At 41.8% G+C, this 21346-nt stretch overlaps 1 protein-coding gene across 1 annotated transcript in view; it reads right to left on the reverse strand.

Moving 5' to 3' along the window:
• Positions 1-433: 433 nt before the first annotated feature.
• The window catches only part of LOC131225163 (nicotinate N-methyltransferase 1), a 50924-nt gene continuing 30011 nt past the window's right edge, over positions 434-21346 (reverse strand). The window contains exon 3 of the mRNA XM_058220628.1: positions 434-836. Coding sequence (XP_058076611.1) covers positions 537-836 — 300 coding nt within the window. The 3' untranslated portion in view covers positions 434-536. The remainder of the gene's footprint in view (positions 837-21346) is intronic.

Raw genomic sequence — 21346 nt, forward strand, 5'->3', positions numbered from 1 at the left:
ATCTAGGCCGGGCCAGGCCGAGTTAGCCATAGCTTGGTTTGGCTTGTTTTTGTGCCACCCCAGTTTGTGGATTGGCTCAGTTTGGATTTCGGGTCCTTTATTAAACAGGCCGTGTTATGGTGGCTCGTCACTAGCCCAAACTCCACTTCAAACCAAGCCCAAATTGGGCTTTTTCAATACAGGCCGGGCTGAACTTCTGAGATGGCCCGGTTTGTGCCCAGCTGTAGTTGTAGCCCCCACCCCTCTCTCTCTCTCTCTCTCTCTCTCTCTCTCTCTCTCTCTCTCTCTCTCTCTCCCCAACTGCATATGTAGTTATAAAAATAAAAATTAAAAAAAAAAAACAAAAAAATAAAAAAAAAACAGAAGGCAGATGATGAGCGTTTAGACTACTAACCATTGTAAGAAAAAGACTTATGACATGACTCTTTAACTCAGTGTATGTAATCCTTACCCAACAGCTTAGAAAATCTACGATTTGATAAAAATAACAACCAACATCTTCCCCAGAAGAAACCAGAAACCAAGTAAATGTTGCATCACCTTTGGAATTCCAAAAGAGTGTAGAAATGGTCGAGATAGATGGCCCGGAAAGTACGAAATCCGACGGAGTAACCGAGTTGCTGGAATTCTTCCTCTGTCCGTTCTCTACCCTTGGCACGGTAAATGGCCATCACGAAGATGTCACCTTCTAGAAGGGCACGTGTCCTCCGACTGCTGTCAGTTCCCTTCGGTAACACCGGCTCACAGGCGATCAACTTCCCTCCTTGTGGGAGGGCATTGTAGCAGTTCTTCAATAGTATCATGCATTCGTCATCGGTCCACGTTGTTAAAACCCACTGCCACATACTCATGATGAACAAAGTCGTTAGGAATTGGTGGAAGCACGACGAACAAGAAAATTGGAATTGGCATTAATATGGGCAAAATTGCGCTGAGATGGCCGACGAACGGCAAAGATTCAGCCTCCTTTTGGCTAAAAGACTTACGGGTTTCCACGTGCTGCCATGAGTTCGAGATTATGTTCTTTCTACTCAACAGGTAACAATAACAACAACAAGCTCAATAATAACAGTGTTAGATGGCAAGATTAAAGAAATATCACATCTACTTTATGCTATTTGTGCAGGGATTTTGTGGCCAAAGAGCGCAACGCCTCAACCTTGATGTTGTGGGTGTGCCGCATAAAAGAACCCTAGGTTAAATAAATGACATAAGCTGGTTGGAGACCTGTTTTTGGGCATTTTCAGGACAGCCAAATAAACGGATGGAGCTTGGGTTAAGTTTGAGAATGTTTTCTATTCAGGCACACATTTATTGGGTCTGGAAATAAGACCCGGTATAGTTCTAAAAGTTGCTGACTCGGCTCCAAACTTTGTCAAGTCAACTCGACACCGACTCGGGAAGACTAATTTTCAAGTCGAATTGATAACTCAATCAAAGTGATAACTCACCCTCACCATTTAGGACCTGTTTGTTTTTACAATTACAATGGTAATTAGTAGAAAATGGGTACTGATTACTTACCTTGTTATTGTGTGGTGACATCCCATCCATTTAAGTGCAACGATTGCATTATACCATTGTCTCACTGGCATCACTGTAAAAATGAACCTTTAGTATATGTCAAAATGTAATTATTACAATTTTCCTTGGCTGTTTATTTGTATATTGGACTCATTGTTCTATGCATACTTATAACCTTTGCTTTCCTGCCACACTCCCACCACCAAGCGATGTATGACTTTGTTGGTTTTCTTATCTTTTCAAGGGATTTTATGTTGGGACTCGCAAAAACACACATAACAAAATTAAGCAAAGTAATCACAATCACATAAACAAACCCAAGAAGAATACAATCCGAATTTTACGTGGAAAAACCCTTGCGAGAAAAAACCACGGCACAAAGCGACGAGTAATGCATTATGAAAGCAAAATTATAAGAGATGATAGATCTTACCAATTCAAACAACTCTCGAATCTTCTTTAAAACCCAAGCTATGCCCTTTAACCCTTTAAAACACCTTAGAAAGTCATGATCCTCTTAATCCTTCCTCTAATCCCGGTTATACCTAGTATATATACTACCCAACCGGAATAGGAAACAAATCATGTGTTAATTGATGTCTTAAATCTATAAATCAACAGGTCTGTCGATGACAGGTTCGATGTCATCGAGCAGACTTTCGATGTCATTGAAGTTGGCTCATTACCATAAGGAAAATCCAAAATTTATCAAATTGGTTGTTGGACACTTTAAGTGCCCTGTTCGATGCCATCGGTAAAATTTGAGATTTTCATATTTAGTCACCGGAACGTTTTCGTCATTAGCTCAATGCCATCGAAGTAGGTTTGATGCCATTAACGGTCTGTTGATGCCATCAAAGTCCCATCAAAGGTTCCATCGAACGAATGCGTAAAGTTACACAGAGTTGCGTATCTAAGGGATTTGTTTCCAATTGTGATTGTGATTCTCCTAGAGACAGTATATAGGGGTGTAATCGGGATCAAATGGTATCTCAAGGCTTTCTAATTCATTCCTAGGGTTTTCAATGGCTTGTAAGGGGAGATTTGAGGCTTGTTCGAATCGAGTATTCCCTCTATCTCTTGTAATTTCTTCTTTTATAGTGATATATGTCGCTTTGTGTCGTGGTTTTTTCCCGAAAGGGTTTTTCCACATTAAATTCGAAGTCATTGTGATTGTGTTTGGTTGTTACTATTGGAATACTTTGCTTGATTCATCTATGTGTGCTTCTGTGGTCCCCCAACATTATGCACTTACACAACTCTATGCGGGGGCATTCGATGGCATCGACAAATATCGAAGCCTCGTCAATGACATTGAAGATCATTTGATGCCATCGAGTAGCAACTTCCAAAACTGCCCAGAAATCAAATGGGATTTTTTGAATTTTCTCGATGAGATCAAGCGGACTGTCGATGGCATTGAGATCATCCACATTTGCTCAATGGGATCGAGCTGTCTGTCGATGGCATCAACAAACCCTGTTATAGACATTTAAGACATTAGACAAGAATCTCCATGGTCTTCAATCTTTAATCTCCATTGCTCATTTTTCACCATCTCTAATTATCTTCTATCATATCTCCATCGTCGCTTCTCATGCACAGTTCATCTTTATTAAGGCTTCACCAAGCCCAGAAAAGTTGCACAGAACTTGAACTTCTCTCTGGGAACCAGATTCGTAAGCATGTCAATCGGATTCACACTTGTGTGTATCTTCTCAAGAGTCATGCCTCCTTCCTCAAACACCTCTCGGATAAAATAATGATACACATCAATATGTTTAGCATGTGAGTGATAAACATAGTTCTTCACGAAATTAATCGCACTTTTGTTATCACGACCTCCTGCTGAAGCCTCAACTGATTTATCATCCCCCTCAACCAAACACATTCTTTAAATACTTTTGTTACTGTCATATACTCAGCTTCAGTTGTAGAAAGAGGCACCACAGACAAAAGCTTCGACATCCGACTGATCGCTCCATCGGCTAACACAAACGACTAACCAGAAGTTGACCTTCTATTGTCAACACTACCCGTGTAGTATGAATTCACAGCCTACTAACTTATCCCCTTATTTTTCAAATACCAATGCATAATCCTATGTACCTCAAATATATTAAAGTAGCATTTCCACTGGCTCATAGTGTTGCTTGTCGGGGTTAGACATATATCTGCTAACAACACCCACTGTATGTGAAATAACTGGTCTCGTACAGACTATAGCATACATCAAGCTGTCAACCACACTCGAATAAGGCACACAAGACATAACATATTTTTCTTCATCTATTTTAGGACACTATTCTAAATAAAGCTTAAAATGAGCAGTGTGGGGAATGCTGACCAGCTTTGGCTTATGCATCCTACACTTCACCAATACCTTCTTAAGGTATTCTACCTGAGATAACTATAACATGCTCCTTTTCCTATATCTGTGTATGTCAATGTCGATAACCTTATTCGCAGCCCTGTTGAGGGTCAAATATTGTATATTAGACCTCGGTTATTACTTAGTTTTATAAACATGATAATGCTTAACGTTCTATTTTAATCATGTTTGTGTTGTAAGGTGAATTTAAGAGCTTATATTGAAAAGGGGTATTAAAAGCATGGATTTAACGCTCAAAAATCACCAAGGTAAGGAACGAATCTTAGGGGACTGAGATCAAAGAATTTACACGCCAAAGATCCAAGAAAATCAAGTGATCAACGATAAAGATGCCTGAAAGTCATCCTGAATGCAAGATCACAGGGTTCCCACCATCCGTTTGGCTCAAAACTTTATATTTAGCCCAAGGACCCTAAATTAATCGTACATATCGAAATTCAGCCTTTGGATCTCTATGAAAGTGGACCAACGGACAGATTAGCCCATGAAACACTGATCTGGGGCCCACATGATATCTGGATATGCTTCAATTTTGGTCTCAACCCCTTAAATGAGGTGACAGAATGGATGGACAAAGCAGATTTCTAAGAAACATCACAGTGGACCCCACATAGGTCGCGTGTGCACACAGCGCACGTGAGTATGCAGTGCACTGACCCGGGTCTCCCAATCAAAGCGGGTTAACTCGAGGTTTTTGAATCAGAGAGTCTCTCTCTCTCTTACGGAGCAGTTGCATGGTCGTCCGCTGTGAGCTCAATGGGCTACCATGATCGTCCATTTGGACGATCTGAACTGTCCATTCACCCCGGGGGGTGGCCACGACCCCAGCCATGCTTTCCTTTTGGTCCCATGCACATATACACACGTGGATCGTCGGAAAATGCAGATGAACAGCGAAAAGATTTAATACAGTGGGTCGCGCCAAACTTGACCAAAACCACCCCTTTCTGACTGAAATTTCACCAGGAATCCAATGAACAGGGTGGATTTCACTGAAAACATCACTGTGGGGCCCACCGAGCTTCTCAGCGCAGGTTTTTTTGCACCATACGCACGTCCAGTTTTCCAAGACATTACGGGACGTTGTATGGCCTAAATGATGGTCAAATCTTTGATCTGAACCATCCAACAGCTCGGGAAGGGGGTCTTTACCCCAACCATGGAGCCAAAATCAATTCTTGGACTGTCCACCGGTCGAAAAATCACTCTAAACACAAGTTAAGTTGCATTTTCGCTGCGCAACATGCATGTGCTGCGTAAGCATGATCTAGCAACGATTTTCAGCCCTCTAAACCGCCCCTGGTGCCTATATAAAGGAGAAGAGAAGAGAGAGAGAGAGAGAGAGAGAGAGAGAGAGAGAGAGAGAGAGAGAGAAGACATCTTAGAGTGTGGGAGCACAAGAGAGAGAGAGAGAGAGAGAGAGAGATCGTGGAGTGGCCTTCCTTCATGAGTTTTTCCTTCCCTTATCTTCATTTTTCTTCTTTTCCTTTCATGTTTTTCTGGATTTTCAGCATGATCATGTCAGGCTAAACCTCTTAGCTAGGGCTAAGAGGTGAAGCTTGTAGCGTGATGGAGAGTTTTCTACAGTTTTGATTTATGTTTATGAACTCTCTTTGATTATAGTTTGATTATATGGAATGTTTTTAGTCATTAATGGTTTATTGTGACTTAAATTACAATAGATCTATGATGGCTCTGAGCATGTTCTATTCATTATAAGGATTATGAACGTGGAAGCCCTATTATTCACCATCGTCTCATAGACATGGTTGGATGATGGAACATTCCCCTATGTTCATAACTCCCTTAGATTAGATGTGGATTGGTTAAATTTTGTTGTTTTCTTTGTCTCATGAGCACGGTTTTGTGACGGAATCAATTCTAATTCTTATACCTCTCATCTCTTGAAAACTGGATTAAAGGAAGTTCAGATTTGGTTTTTAATGATGTATCTTCCAACTAGATGACGATGGGACTCTAAATTTAGTTGTGTTTATGAATCAAGCATAAATCTCCTTAATCTCTACAAGTGGATCCTTGACAACCTAGTTTCCTACCTTTGAATTTTACAAGTTTTAGTTTAAGATTTCATCATTATTCCTTTAAAATTTCCTGATTTAGATTACATCTTCTTCTACTTCTAGTTCTAGTTACTTTCAGATTATGTACAAGGTTCAGTCCCTATGGATTCGACCTCGGTCTTACCGAGATTATTACTACATCGCGACCCTATACTTGGGGTGGTGAACAAGCCCCCAGATCTTTCACCTCAAATGTCCCTGATAGTTAAGTCTTTAATATATCGATCTCAAACATGTTAATTATGACTGTCAATAAGTATGTCATTAACATACAATACTAAGATAATGAGTTTCCCATCACTCAATGTATTGTAATAATTAACACAATGATCATACTAACTCTTAATAAACTTCTGAATCATCATAAAAGAATCAAATTTCTTATACCACTACCTAGGCAACTATTTCAAATCATATAATGACATCTTTAACCTACAAAACTTGTTCTCTACCCATTGTATTTTGAAACCTTTTGGTTGCTTCATGTAAATCTGTTCTTTCAATTCACTATGCAGGAAAACAGTCTTCACATCCATCTGTTCCAGATCGAGATTGTATTAGGCAACCAACGCCAATACGAATCAAATAGATACTTGTTTCACCATAGGCGCAAAGATCTCAGTGAAGTCAATACCTTCTCTCTGATCATATCCCTTCACTACTAACCTTGCCTTGTAGGGGTGCACACGGGTCGGTTCGGTTCGGTTCTGGGGTGAAACCGGAACCGAACTGTTCATAATGGTTCTACAATTTTTAGAATCGAAACCGGACCGTTAGCACCCTAAAACTGAACCGGAACTGGAACGTGAAAAACGGTTCGGTTTAGGATCGGTTCCACGGTTCTGGGCTACTTTGAGAACTCCATCTGAGAAGAAAGAGAAGAGAGATTGCTTACCCCAGAATCCTAAACAACAGCACAATTGCATGCCAAAAATAAGATTCTTCAAAAACAGAGTAATTGCATCAACATATATTCTTATTAAACTCCAACAAATAGCATCTGAAAGAAATGCAGTCAAAAAAACCCTATCAATTGAAAATCGAAAGATGAAGGAAAACACTAACATATGAATAAGGAACAGAGGGAACAAAAAAAAAACTAGAAATCAAATGATCCAAAATGAAAGGAGAAAGAACTTAAATGGAAGGACAGATTGCTTACCCCAGAACTCCATCTAAGAAGAAAGAGGAGAGAGAGAGAGAGAGATACAGAGAGGGAGGGCACCGCAGTGCCGCACGGCCACAGAGGCGACGACAGAAGAGAGAGAGAGAGAGAGGCAGGCCAGGGGCGACAACAGTTAGGCTAAAGAGATTATATATTTAGTTTTTTTAAAGTAAAGGTTCGGATCTAATCTTTGGATCAACGGTTTGGATCCACGGTTCAGGTCGCGGTTCGGATCAACGGTTCGAATCAACAGTTCAGTTCGGTTCTACAGTGCCATAAACCGAAACCGATCCGTATCCAATGGTTCTCGAAATTTTATAACCGGAACTAAAACCAGTGTTGTTTAGAACCAGACCAAACTGGACCGATCCAACGGTTCCGGTCCGATTCCACGGTTCTACCGGTTCGATGTGCACCCCTATTGCCTTGTATCTATCGTATTTCCTCTTAAAGATTCCTTACACCTAATTGCTTTATGACCGATGGGAAGCTCCACCATATTCCACGTCTCATTCTTATACAGAGAGCCCATCTTGTCATGTATCGTCACTTTCCATTTTTCATCATCTATATCAACAAGAGCCTTCTGAAAAGTATACGGATCCTCCAATTCATAATGCAGGAAAGAGGTCTTCACATCCATCTATTCCAAATAGAGATTATATTGGGCAACCAATGCCAATACGAATTTGATAGATACTTGCTTCACAACAGACGCAAAGATCTCAGTGAAGTCAACACCTTCTCTTTAAGCATATCCCTTCTCTAGCAGCCTTGCCTTGTATCTATCATGTTTCTTCTTGAAGATTCACTTACACCCGATCGCTTTACGATAGATGGGAAGCTCCACCATCTCCCACGTCTCATTCTTGTATAGATAGCTCATTTCGTCATACATCGCCACTTTCCATTTTTCAGCATCTATATTAACAAGAGCCTCCTGAAAGGTATACGGATCCTCCAATTCACTATGCAGGAAAGTAATCTTCACATCCATCTGTTCCAACTCGAGATTGTATTCAACAACCAACGCCAATACGAATCTGATAGATACTTGCTTCACCACAGCCGCAAAGATCTCAGTGAAGTCAACACTTTCTCTCTGAATATATCTCTTCGCTACCAGCCTTGCCTTGTATCTATCATTATTCTTCTCACCCGATCGCTTTATGACCGATGGGAAGCTCCACCATCCCCCAAGTCTCATTCTTGTACAGAGAGCCCATCTCGTCGTCTATCGCCACTGTCCATTTTTTAGCATCTACATCGTTAAGAGCCTCCTGAAAAGTATACGGATCCACCAATTCACTATGCAGGAAAGCAGTCTTCACATCCATCTGTTCCAGCTCGAGATTGTATTGGGCAACCAATGCTAATACGAATCTGATAGATACTTGCTTCAACACAGGTGCAAAAATCTCAGTGAAGTCAACACCTCTCTAAGAATATCTTTTCGCTATCAGCCTTGCCTTGTATCTATCGTGTTTCTTCTTGAATATCCATTTACACCCAATCGCTTTATGACCAATGGGAAGCTTCACCATCTCCCACGTCTCATTCTTATATAAAGAGCCCATTTCGTCATGAATCGCCACTTTCCATTTTTCAACATCTACATCATAAAAAGCATCCTGAAAAGTATACAGATCTCCAATTCACTACGAGGAATGAAGTCTTCACATCCATCTGATCCAGATCGAGATTGTATTGGGTAACCAACGCCAATACAAATCTGATAGATACTTACTTCACCATAGGTGCAAATATCTTAGTGAAGTCAACACCTTCTCTCTAAGCATATCCTTCGCTACCAACATTGCCTTGCATCTATGATGTTTCTTCTTAAAGATCCACTTACACTTGATCATTTTACGACCGATGGGAAACTCCACCATCTCCCATGTCTCATTCTTGCACAGAGAGCTCATCTCATCACGTATCGCCACTTTCCATTTTTCACCATCTACATCATCAAGAGCCTCCTGAAAAGTATACGAATCATCCAATTCACTATGAAGGAAAGTAGTCTTCACATCCATTTGTTTTAGTTCAAGATTGTATTGGGCAACCAACGCCAATACGAATCTGATAAATACTTCACCACAGCCACAAAGATCTCAATGAAGTCAACACCTTCTCTCTTAGAATATCCCTTTGCTACCAGCTTTACCTTATATCTATCATGTTTCTTCTTGAAGATCCGCTTACACCCGATCGCTTTATGACCAATGGGAAGCTCCACCATCTCCGACGTCTCATTCTTATATAGAAAGCCCATCTCGTCATGAATCGCCACTTTCCATTTTTCAGTATCTATATCATCAAGAGCCCCCTGAAAAGTATACGGATCCTCCAATTCACTATATAGGAAAGCAATCTTCACATCCATCTGTTCCAGCTAGAGATTGTATTGGGCAACCAATGCCAATACGAATCTGATAAATACTTGCTTCACCACAGCCGCAAAGATCTTAATGAAGTCAACACCTTCTCTCTGAGCATATCCCTTCGCTACCAGACTTGCCTTATATCTATCATGTTTCTTCTTGAAGATCCACTTATACGCGATCGATTTACAACAAATGGGAAGCTCCACCATCTCCCACGTCTCGTTCTTGTAAAGAAAGCTTATCTCATCATGTATCACCACTTTCCATTTTTCAGCATTTACATCATTAAGAGGCTCCTGAAAAGTATACGGATCCCCCCCATCCATAACGAGGGCAAATGCAACATTCCCATGTATCGCATCGGTAACTTACGATCCTTAGTGAATTACTTTTCACAGGTAGCTATTCCACCTACTCTGGTACCTCTGTTTGCATCTTAATATTAGATTGTGTCTCATCTCTGGCTATCTGAACGTCCACAACCAACTTTTCGTCCTCCTTGTGTTCATCCTTATGGAACAATGATCCTTCATCAAATCTAACATCACGACTAAGGATGATTTTTCATGTGACCCGGTCATATAGCCTATAACCATTCACACCGCCACCATCATAGTTGACAAAGATGTACTTTTTAGCCCTTTAGTCCAGCTTATCTCTCTCAACTGATGGTAGATGAGAGTAAGTATCGCAATCAAATACTCACATCCCCAAGTAGTTTACCTGCTAACTACTCCACACTTCCTCTGAAATTTTACAATCAATATCCATAGAAGGGGACTGATTTACTAAGTAGCAGGCTGTGTTAACGACCTTGATTTACATTTCCTTGCCCAACCCAACATTGCTCATCATACATCGGGCTCTCCAAGAGTGATTTATCCACTCAACCACACCATTCTGTTCAGGTGTGTGGCGAACCGTGTTCTGCCCCACGATCCCTTCATCCTTACAAAACTGATTGAACTCCCTAGAAGTGAATTCCCCACTATAATCTATCATCAACACTTTCACATGTCGCCCTGATTGTTTTTTTATCATTCCCTTCTACTACTTGAAGTTGGTGAAAACATTAGATTTACTTTTCATAAAATAAACCCACACCTTTCTAGAGTAGTCGTTAATGAATATAATGAATTATGATGATCCTCCACCAGAAACTACAGGCGATGGCCGCCATATATCATAATGCACATAATCTATAACCCACTTACATACATGTTTCCCATATTTAAAAGACAACATTTGTTGTTTATCATATATACAATGCTCGCATATACTAAAATCAATGCTTTTAAAAACTGAAATTAAATAATAGTCAGAAAGTACCTTCATGCCCCGCTCGCTCATGTGCCTAGGCGCGCAAGCCACATACGTGCAGATGTGAAATTTGCTACAGTTGTTGTAGCTCCACCTGATGAAGTGCTCCCGACTAACCTATAAAGATTATCATTCCTTCGTGCCTTCATGAGTACATGTGCCCGCTTTGAAACTTTAAGGATACATTCAAACATGGAGAATTTGCACCCGTGCATGGAGTGCTCCCAAAGATATCACTTTTCCTCAATTGAGGAATGTGTCTCACATATGTCGAGATACGCTCCATGCCATCAAAAATTTTAATGCGCACCGATCCAACACCAACCATGTTACAAGTATTGTCATTGTCCATAAACACTTGGCCACTATCGCACTCACTATAACCAGTGAACCAACTCCTATGAGGGGTCATGTGATACGAAGCCCCAGTATTCAAAATTCATTCATTGTTAACATATTCGAATTTTGATGCAATCAACCCATCAATAACACTTGCCTCCTCACTGGATTTTGCAGTGTTGGCCGCTCTAAAAGAACTTTTTGATTTATCCTTTCTTGACTTAGGATTCTAACAATCCTTCTTCATGTGCCATGTTATGCCATAGTTCTAGAACTTCAGCTTACCTTTGCCTTTGCCATTGGATTTAGATCTTGATCGCGAAGATCTACTATCTCGCTCAGAATTCCTCCCCCTCGTAACCAACACATCTATAGAAGCACCCACGTCACCACTTTTCTTTCTCATCGCCTTCGACTTAAGTGTTTAGATAACAGTCTCAACACTAATGGTTGTCCTACTGGTACATAAAAAGTCTTTAAATGACTCATACGATTTTGGAAAAGATTTCAATAGAATACATGCTTAATCTTCATCTTTTGTCATGTCATCCACATCCACTAATTTACAAATAAGCCTATTGAAGTTACTGATGTAGGCCTTAAAATCATCACATTCCATCATCTTCATATTAAACAACTGTAGCTTCAAATACAAACAATTTTCAAGAGATTTTTTCATATAAATGTTCTCTAACTTCACTCATGTATTAGTCATAGTCTTCTCTCTCATAACATTGTAGAGGATCTCATTCGTTAGGCACAACTAAATTGAGATATTGGCATTCCTATCTAACTTGTTCCATTCTTTTTCTTTCATAAATTTCGGTCACTTTATAAGGAGTGCATCTTCCAATCATTGCTAAACTAGGGTGTTATTCATCTTAAATTTTCATAGTTCAAAGTTATTTTTACCGAAATACTTCTCTACGTTGAACTTCATATTAGATGTTATTGATATCTTACTTTCAGATTCAATCTGCTTCCCAATGTTCACTTTCAAACCACTTGTTAGGATTCACGAAAACACATTGCAAAATTAAGCAAAGTAATCACAATTGTACAAACAAACCCAACAAGAAGACAAATCGAATTTTACGTGGAAAAAACCCTTTCGGGAAAAGCCAAGGCACAAAGAAAAGAGTAATGCACTATGAAAGCAAAATTACAAGAGATCGTAGATCTTATCGATTCGAAAAACCATCGAATCTCCTTTAAAACCCTAGTTATGCCCTTGAACCCTTTAGAATAGCTTAGAAAGCCCTAATAATCTTAATCCTTCCTCTAATCTCGATTACACCCGGTATATATACTATCCAACCAGAATAGGAAACAAATCGCACAATTATACAACTCTACCCTCGCGCTCGATGGAACCTTCAACAGCATCGATAATCATCAAAGCCTTGTCGATGACATCGAAGATCATTTGATGCCATTAAGTAGATACTTCCAAAACTGTCCAGTAATAAAATAAGAATTTTTCATATTTTCTCGATGGGATCGAGTAGACTGTCAATGGCATTAACATCATCCACATCTACTCGAGGGGATCGAGTGGTCTATTGATGGCATCGATAGACCCTATTATAGATAGATTTAAGACATTAGACAACATTTAATGGCAAAATTCCTTCAAAATTTGGACTTTAAGAAATAATTCTCTATGAAACAAATTGTCTGACAATTGCTTTTTTTTAGAGAGAATTATTGAAATGCCCTCAATTAGTTTTTTTTTTTTTTTTTTTGTTTACTTATCTAAAGAAGCGATAAAGTCAATAATTTTAGGTCCAATGTGTTCTATGTTTGACATTTAATCCTTCTATGCTCCCGAACTCGATAACCTAAACAAAACATTGGGCCTATTAAATTATTGGATGGGTTACAAGTGAATTTAGATGTTTTTGAGTGGTGTAAACTAATTTTTATGGTGTGGTGCACCAATGAATTTCTATTCATCTTATTATCATGTGGGGTGCATAGATTGGCCTACTTAGATGTCATGAATATGCCAATTGGGCCCACAATTCTCAACTAAACAATAACTAAAAAAATAAATGATGCATTTTGGTAATTTCACACCAACGCACTTCTTGGTAATTTCCAATCATGGAGGCATTATTTGGCACAAAATCCCTATTTTTAATATGTTTGATTATTTTAATATTCCTTACAATTTCTAAATGTTTTAATTTTTATTTATTAACTAACTATTTGAGTCTTAAAGTTGACCTGACCTAGAAGAATATCGAGTCTCTTCGAGTTTTTGGGGTTTCAAACTATGGTAGCATGCAGCCCATGACTGGGGATGGCAACAGGCTAGATGGGGGTCAACTTATGACTTTGCAATTTGCACTGAAATTCAAGCCAAATAATTGAGTTGGATCAACTCTTCAAGGCATTTGGATAGGTCAGGTCGGGTAGGTTGGATAGGTCCAGTCACGTTGGTATTTGGCTCAAATTCAGCCTTGAGTGCTGTGTTGTGTGTGTCCAACGTGTTAAAGCTGACTGCAGTTCACACCAAGTTTGTGGTTTAGACATCCAACTTATTTATTGGGTGTCCCACTTTAATGAGGGGTCACACCAAGTTTCAACCATATCCAAACACAGGTAACCCCAGTAAGTACTTTGGATGTTTTAGGCATGATTTTACATGGTTTTGGGAGGGCGACCTCATATATAGGAATGCTCATCAATTCTCATGTGAACTTGTGAAAAAATTTCCAAAACTCATCACACATGATGTGGGCCCAAAACATGAACTGTCCATGTGATGCAACACCCCATCAAACTCCCGGATCCAACTTTTACCCTAATCCAAAACTTTGGTGGGCCATGGCAAAAGAGAGACAAATTAAGGGAGGAAACTGTTTCCTTCTTCATGGCCCACCAAAGTTTTGGATCAGAGTGAAAGTCGAGCCCTTGGGGCTTCATGGGGTGCTGTATCACATGGACGATTCAAATTTTGGGCCCATGTTACGTGTGATGAGTTATGAAAAAATTCTCATGAGTTCTTGTGAGAACTGGTGGGCAGGTGAGCATTCCTCTTTTATATATATATATATATATATATATATATCGCGGAATGCTCAGCTGCGAACTAGTTCGCATGGGACTTGTGCCAACTTTTTTAAGAACTCATCACATGTGATGTGACTCTAAAATCTGAACAGTCCACATGAAGTAGCACCTCATGAAGCCCCCAGGCCCCAATTTTTACTATGATCCAAAACTTTGGTGGGCCATGAAAAATGAAAAAATTTTCCTCCATTGATTTGCATTTCTCTTTGCTATGGCTCACCAGAATTTTAGATCAGAGTGAAAATTTGTCCCTTGGGGTTTCATTGGTGAAACAAGATATGTGAAGTCAATCCCAAGTACCTAGGAGAAGGCTATGATGACGATATATATATATATATATATATATATATATATATATATATATATATATATATATATATATATATATATATATATATATATATATGCATATACAATATAATATTATATTATTAATATATACATTTTATATATTTGCAGGGGGGTGAGTTTGGTGGACATTCCTAACCTAGGTCATATATATAGATATATATATATATATATATATATATATATATATATATATATATATATATATATATATATATATATATATATATATGCCAAGTATATAACTTCCTAGTAGGTTAAAAGTGCCCATCCTTATTTGGAAAATATGTGTGAGAGTTTTGAGTTTGGCAAACATTCCTAATCTAGGTCCATATTGGTCGGTGCTAGTCGTGCTCTGTGGGCCCACAACCTATTGAGTTTGGCAAACATTCCTAACATGCGTGTCTTATCCACATCATCCATCCATTTTGCCAACTCATTTTTGGATATGACCAGGAAGCAATGGTGATTGAATGTACACCATTGAAACTTTCTACGGACGACTACAATGGTTTGTCATCAAACCTATTGATTAGGTTACACGGATCCGGATAGAGGGATCACATGAATATTGTTGGGGAAAAGTATACAAGTCCGAAACTTGGATTATGGAATGGACCAACTCTTCTGAAATGACCCGGACCCACTACGGTCCGAGCATAAAGTGGCCCCCGAATGCAAGAGCGGGCCGACCCCAGCGGCAAGGGTAACGCCAACACGAGCACCCTAAAAGTCCAAAAGGGACCTAAAAGGCCGACCAAACTCTTAGGATGGCCAGGAGTCAATTATAGATCAACCATAGCTTGACCAAAGATCGGCCACAGACCAACCACAGTTCGGTCATAGGACAATCACAGGTCAGCTATAGAACAATCACAGGACGATCACAGACCGGCCATAACTCGGTTATAAATTAGCCACAGATCGGTCGAAGATTGGATTTAAAATGACCATAGATCAGCCATAGCCCGATCGCAAGTTTTTCATAATCCAGAACAATTCTCCCGGCAAGGTCAGGACACCTTGAAAGATCTTAAAGCTTGGATCACAAGGAGGGCTGAGTCGTCTGAAATAGCTCCTGACCCATATCCGACCAAAAGCCAAGCCACCAACTGGAAGATCCGCGGAAGATCTAACGATCTCTCTCTCTCTCTCTCTCTCTCTCTCTAAATCTCGGAGAGATAAGACCGGATCCTGACAATCTCAGGATCCTAAAATCTTGGTAAAATCTTGTATTGCATCGAATCGAATCTCCAATACAAGCAGAAAGAGTCCTCTTACGAAGGATCTCTCTCTCTCTCTCTCTCTCTCTCTCTCTCTCTCTCTCTCTCTCTTCCCTATAAATACAGGGGTAAGCTCACCAAAGAGGGATGTTGAGGTTCACGTTGATAATCCAAAAAAAAAAACTTAATTATGACATTCGCCTCTTTTCTAGAGATCCTTCTTAGACCACGAGCCTGACTTAGGCATTGGAGAGTCCCCTGAACGAACCAGGGCCTCCTTTGTCTCTCATCATTGCTTGTGCAGGTTCAAGGGGAAGATGCATAGAAGGTCCGCCAGAAAACTGCATCAACAGTTTGGCGCCGTCTATGGGAATCGACAATTAAGTCATTCCAATTCTATCAGTGAACATTCGACATTCACAAATGGCTAAAGGAAAGAAAAAGGCCCAATCTCCCCCCTGAAGCTATCTCGATCACCACCGTGCCGACTCCTGACCTACATTCTCCAAACCCCATTGCAAATCCTGAATGACAGGGGAGCCGTTATGGCTCCCTGCAACATCAGGCTGATTCGGGTTCAAGTCGACGCAGTCAACATAGGCATGGCAGAGGCGGTCGACGAGACGCTCTCGAGAGAGAGGTTAGAGACATGAGAGCCGACCTAGTCGACGAGACGCTCTCGAGAGAGAGGTTAGAGACATGAGAGCCGACCTATGTTATCTGAAGTAGATGATGGAAAACATGCAGCCCATGCATGCCTGCCAGCCGAATCACTAGGGAGAAGGCCAGTCGAGCCATGCTCGACCGCGTGCAGATCCCCCTCAGTCGTCCATAGTGCATATCCCATCATAGCCAAATCCGCAGCCTGCCCCTGCCGAGCCAATTCCATCTCACGTATCGTGGACAACGCCCCTGCCTGCCTCCGACTTGCAACATGAGATAGATCGGCGAAGGCACAGCAGGGCCCCAGTCGAAGCTACCGCTGATAGTGAGAAGCCTTGGAGAAGCGAGCTACAAAATCTACGGTAACAAATTGCCGATATGAAACAGAACTACCGAGGCAATGCGGCCGTCCCTAAGGAGACAGAATCTCCATTCTTAGTTGACATTATGCAAGCGTAATTGCTGGACAGATTTCGATTGCCCCAAATAACCTACACAGGGAATACTGATCCAACCGAGCACATGGAGTCGTTCCAGACATACATGGAGCTCCATGACGCGACTGATGTCGTGATGTGTCGAGCCTTCTTGTTGACTTTAACCAACACGGTGTGCCTTTGGTTCAAACAGTTGAAGTCGAGGTTTATCCGATCGTTCGCCAAGCTCAGCGAGGCCTTCATCACCAACTTCATCGGAGGGAAGAAGAGACTCAAAGCACCGACCCATTTGATGAATATCATCTAGAAAGACGGAGAGCTCCTAAAAGACTATATTAAGCGCTTTAATCTAGAGGCACTTCAAGTGAGAAAGCACTCAGACGAGACCGCACTAAACGCCATTATAACCAGACTAAGGGACAAGTCATTCCTCTTTTCGTTGGACAAAAATCCCCCTGCCACATTGGCTGAGTTTCTGAACCGATCACAGAAATACGCTAACACCAAGGAATCTCGGATCCTATGAGACGCAGTGCAAAAAGGATCCGGGACTAAGGAGCAGGCGAAAATGGAATTGGACTCGGCCAATACGAGTAGAAAACAGAAAGAAGATCGGTCTTGTGACAATCAAAGGTCACCAGTTACACCCCATTGAACAAGCCTCTAAAGCAGGTGCTGATGGAAATAAAGGATGAGCGTTTTGTCCAACGGCCGAACAAGTTGCGCAGCAATCTCGACAGAAGGAGCAAGAACAAGTACTGTCACTTTCATCTGGAACACGGGCATAATACGAGCGATTACTTCCACCTCAAGCAGTAGATCGAGAGGCTCATCCGGGAAGGTTACCACGGACAGCATGTTGATCAGAGAAACCGAGCCTCGGTAACCGAAGAACAGTCGATCGATAATCAGCCGACTGGAGAAATTCGAACAATCTTTGGGGGTCATAAAGATGGAGGGGACTCGAATAATGCTCGGAAGGTGCATGCAAGAAGCATCAGACGCCTGGAAGCAGAAATGATGGTCCTCGCCCGTCCCTCAAAAGAAATGAAGCTGAGAGGACATAATGTAACTTGTGCTGACGAAGACACCTGAGGTGTTCACCACCCTCATGACGACACATTGGTCGTTACGCTCACCATAGCCAATCAGAAAGTCTTCCAAATTTTGGTCAACATAGGGTTGTCGGCTAACGTTCTCTTCCTCCAAGCCTTCGATAAGATGGGGGTCGGTCAGAACTCCCTTCGTTCCATCAAAACGCCCTTAATTGGATTCTCTAAAGGCAAAGTTTTGCCAGAAGGAGCTATTCAGCTCCCACTCACAACCAGAGACGACCCAAATCCGACCATTGTGATGGTCGACTTCTTAGTGGTCGACCAACCATCCGTCTACAATGCAATCCTGTGATGACTGACACTATACCTCCTCCGAGCGATAGTGTCAACCTACCACCTCGCTATGAAGTTCCCGACCGAGAACGGAGTAGGGATTGTCAAGGGTGATTAATAGGAGGCTCGACAGTGCTTGCTACAGCCTTAAGGACTGCCCCGAATCACTAACAATCGAATCTCTGGACCTGTGAGAAGACTTACAGGTACGCGGCTGACCCATGAAAGACCTTGTTCAGATTATTCTGGATGAATCCGATCCCTCCAAAGCAGTACAGATTAAGTCATCTTTGATACATCCAGTGCATGACAAACTGATAGCTCTCCTTCGACACTACGCCAACATTTTCACATGGTCTCACAAAGACATGCTCGACATAGACCCTGCTGTCATAACACACTGGCTGAACATCGATCCGACCTACCGCCCGATCCGACAAAAGCAACGTGCCCTTGGCCCAGAGAGCTATGCCATTATCAGAGAAGAGGTCGGCAAGCTCCTCAAGGCCGGATTCATCGAAGAGATCTATTACCCGGAATGGGTGGCTAACACCGTGCTGGTGAAAAAGGAAAATAGCAAATGGTGCGTCTGCATAGACTATACCGACCTGAACAAAGCTTGCCCGAAGGATAGTTTTCCTCTTACCAGGATCGACCAATTGGTCGACAGCACAGAAGGGCATGAACTACTTAGTTTTATGGATGCATATTAGGATACAACCAGATTGTAATGCACCCAAATGATAAATCTAAGACCACCTTTGTCACAGACAAAGGCCTTTAGATGTCTTTCAGTTTTAAAAATGCAAGGGGCCAAGGGCGACCTACCAAAGGTTGGTAAATAAGATGTTCGCCTAACAGATAGGTCGAACCATGGAGATTTATATCAACAATATGCTCGTCAAGAGTGTCAAAGTCGCCGACCATGTGGCCGACCTAGAAGAAATGTTTCTCGTCCTCCGAAAATACCAGATGAAACTTAACCCGAGCAAGTGTGCCTTCAGCGTATGCTCGGGGAAGTTCCTTTAATTTTTAATAAGCCAACGAGGAATAAAGGCCAATTCCGAAAAGATACGAGCCCTTCTCGACATGCAATCTCCGAGGATAATAAAAGACATTTAGAGACTGACCGGCAGAGTGGCCACTCTCAACCGTTTTGTATCTAGGGCCACCAATAAGTGTCTTCCCTTCTTCAAACAGTTGAAGGGGCGACAAATTGTTGATTGGACCGAAGAATGTGAGGCCTCTTTTCAGCACCTCAAAGAATATCTAGGGTTACCTCCGTTACTCTCCAAGCCCAAACCTAGGGAGACACTGCTGCTCTACCTTGTGGTATCCGATGAAGCAGTAAGCTCGACATTAATAAGAGAAACAGAGGGAAAGCAGCTACTAGTATACTACGTCAGCAAAGCACTGGTTGTAGTTAAGAGAAGATATCCGACCCTAGAGAAATTGGCCCTGGCCTTGGTTACATCTTCGCGACAACTGCGACCATACTTCCAAGCTCACTCGATCAAGGTCTTGACCGACCATCTGCTTCTTGCAAAAAACTTAAAGCTTCAGGTCAGTTAATCAAATGGACGATTGAATTAAGCGAGTTTGATACCACGTTCTAGCCATGCACTGCGATCAAAGGCCAAGCAGTAGCAGACTTCATCATCGAATTGACGCACTCATCTAAGCAAGAATCGACCGAAATTTGACCCTTGGTCGGCCCCGATAGTCCTGAAAGTCTCCCCGATCAAGTAGCCACCACGCATATCCAACTGGTTCCCAACCCCCCCCCCCCCCCCCCCCTGGATACTTTATGTCGACGACTCATCCAACTCTAAGGCAATTGGGGCCGGGATAGTCCTAAAGACTCCTGACCACACGTGCATGTAGTATGCCTTGAGATTTGGATTTCAAGCCTCCAATAATACAGCAGAATATGAAGCTCTGATCGCCAACCTCAAGTTAGCAGCGAACATGGGGGCTCAGAACCTCGAAGTCTTCAACGATTCACAGTTGATTATCAACCAGATAGATGACGTCTACCAAGCGGAGAAAGATCGCCTGAAAGCCTATCCCCAAAAAGCCAAAGAATTGATCATAAGCTTCCAAAAATGCAATGTTACCTTGATCCCATGAGCGAAAAATACTAAGGCCGATATGCTGTCAAAGCTCCCTTCGGCCAACGAGGACGAGATTCTAAGGTCCATCCCGATCGAATTCCTAGCTAAGCCAAGCATCCAGGAAGCTGAGTCTACCCCCATTCTTTCAGTTAGCTCGGAGCCAACATGAATGGACCCGATCATCCGATACCTCCAGAACAGCGAACTTCCCGAAGATCATGCAGAGGCACGAAGAATGAAGGTCAGAGCAGTCCGATACACCATGCTCAATGACATACTTTAGAAAAAGGGATTTTACCTCCCTTACCTAAGGTACATCCAACAGAAAGAAGCAGACTACATCCTGAGAGAAATCCACGAGGGGATTTGTGGAAACCACTTGGGAGGACGATCCCTAGCACATAAGGTCATTCGGTAAGGATACTACTGGCTGACCATCCAGAATGACGCTCGACAACTTGTCAGGGCATGCGAAAAATACTAGAGGTTCGCCAATGTCCCTCGACAGCCCCCAGAAGAGCTCACGCTAATGGTCGAACCTTGGCCCTTTGCCCAATGGGGGATCGATATCATCGGTCTGCTTCCCATAGGCAAGGGTCAGACCAAATTTTCCATTGTTGCGGTTGATTACTTCACCAAATGGGGTGGAGGCCGAGCCTGTAGTAAAGATTACCGAGCAAAAGGTTACGGATTTTGTCTGGAAAACCATCATATGCCGATTCAGAATCCCTCACACTATCGTCTCTAACAACGGGAAGCAGTTTGATAACAAGCAATACCAGGAAATGTGTAAGAACCTCGGAATCCGTAACGTCTACTCGTCGCCCCAACATCCTCAGGCCAACGGGCAAGTAGAGGTGGTCAACAAGGTCATTAAACATCAT

The sequence above is a fragment of the Magnolia sinica genome, chromosome 14 (genome assembly GCF_029962835.1).
Source record: "Magnolia sinica isolate HGM2019 chromosome 14, MsV1, whole genome shotgun sequence".
Taxonomy (NCBI): domain Eukaryota; kingdom Viridiplantae; phylum Streptophyta; class Magnoliopsida; order Magnoliales; family Magnoliaceae; genus Magnolia; species Magnolia sinica.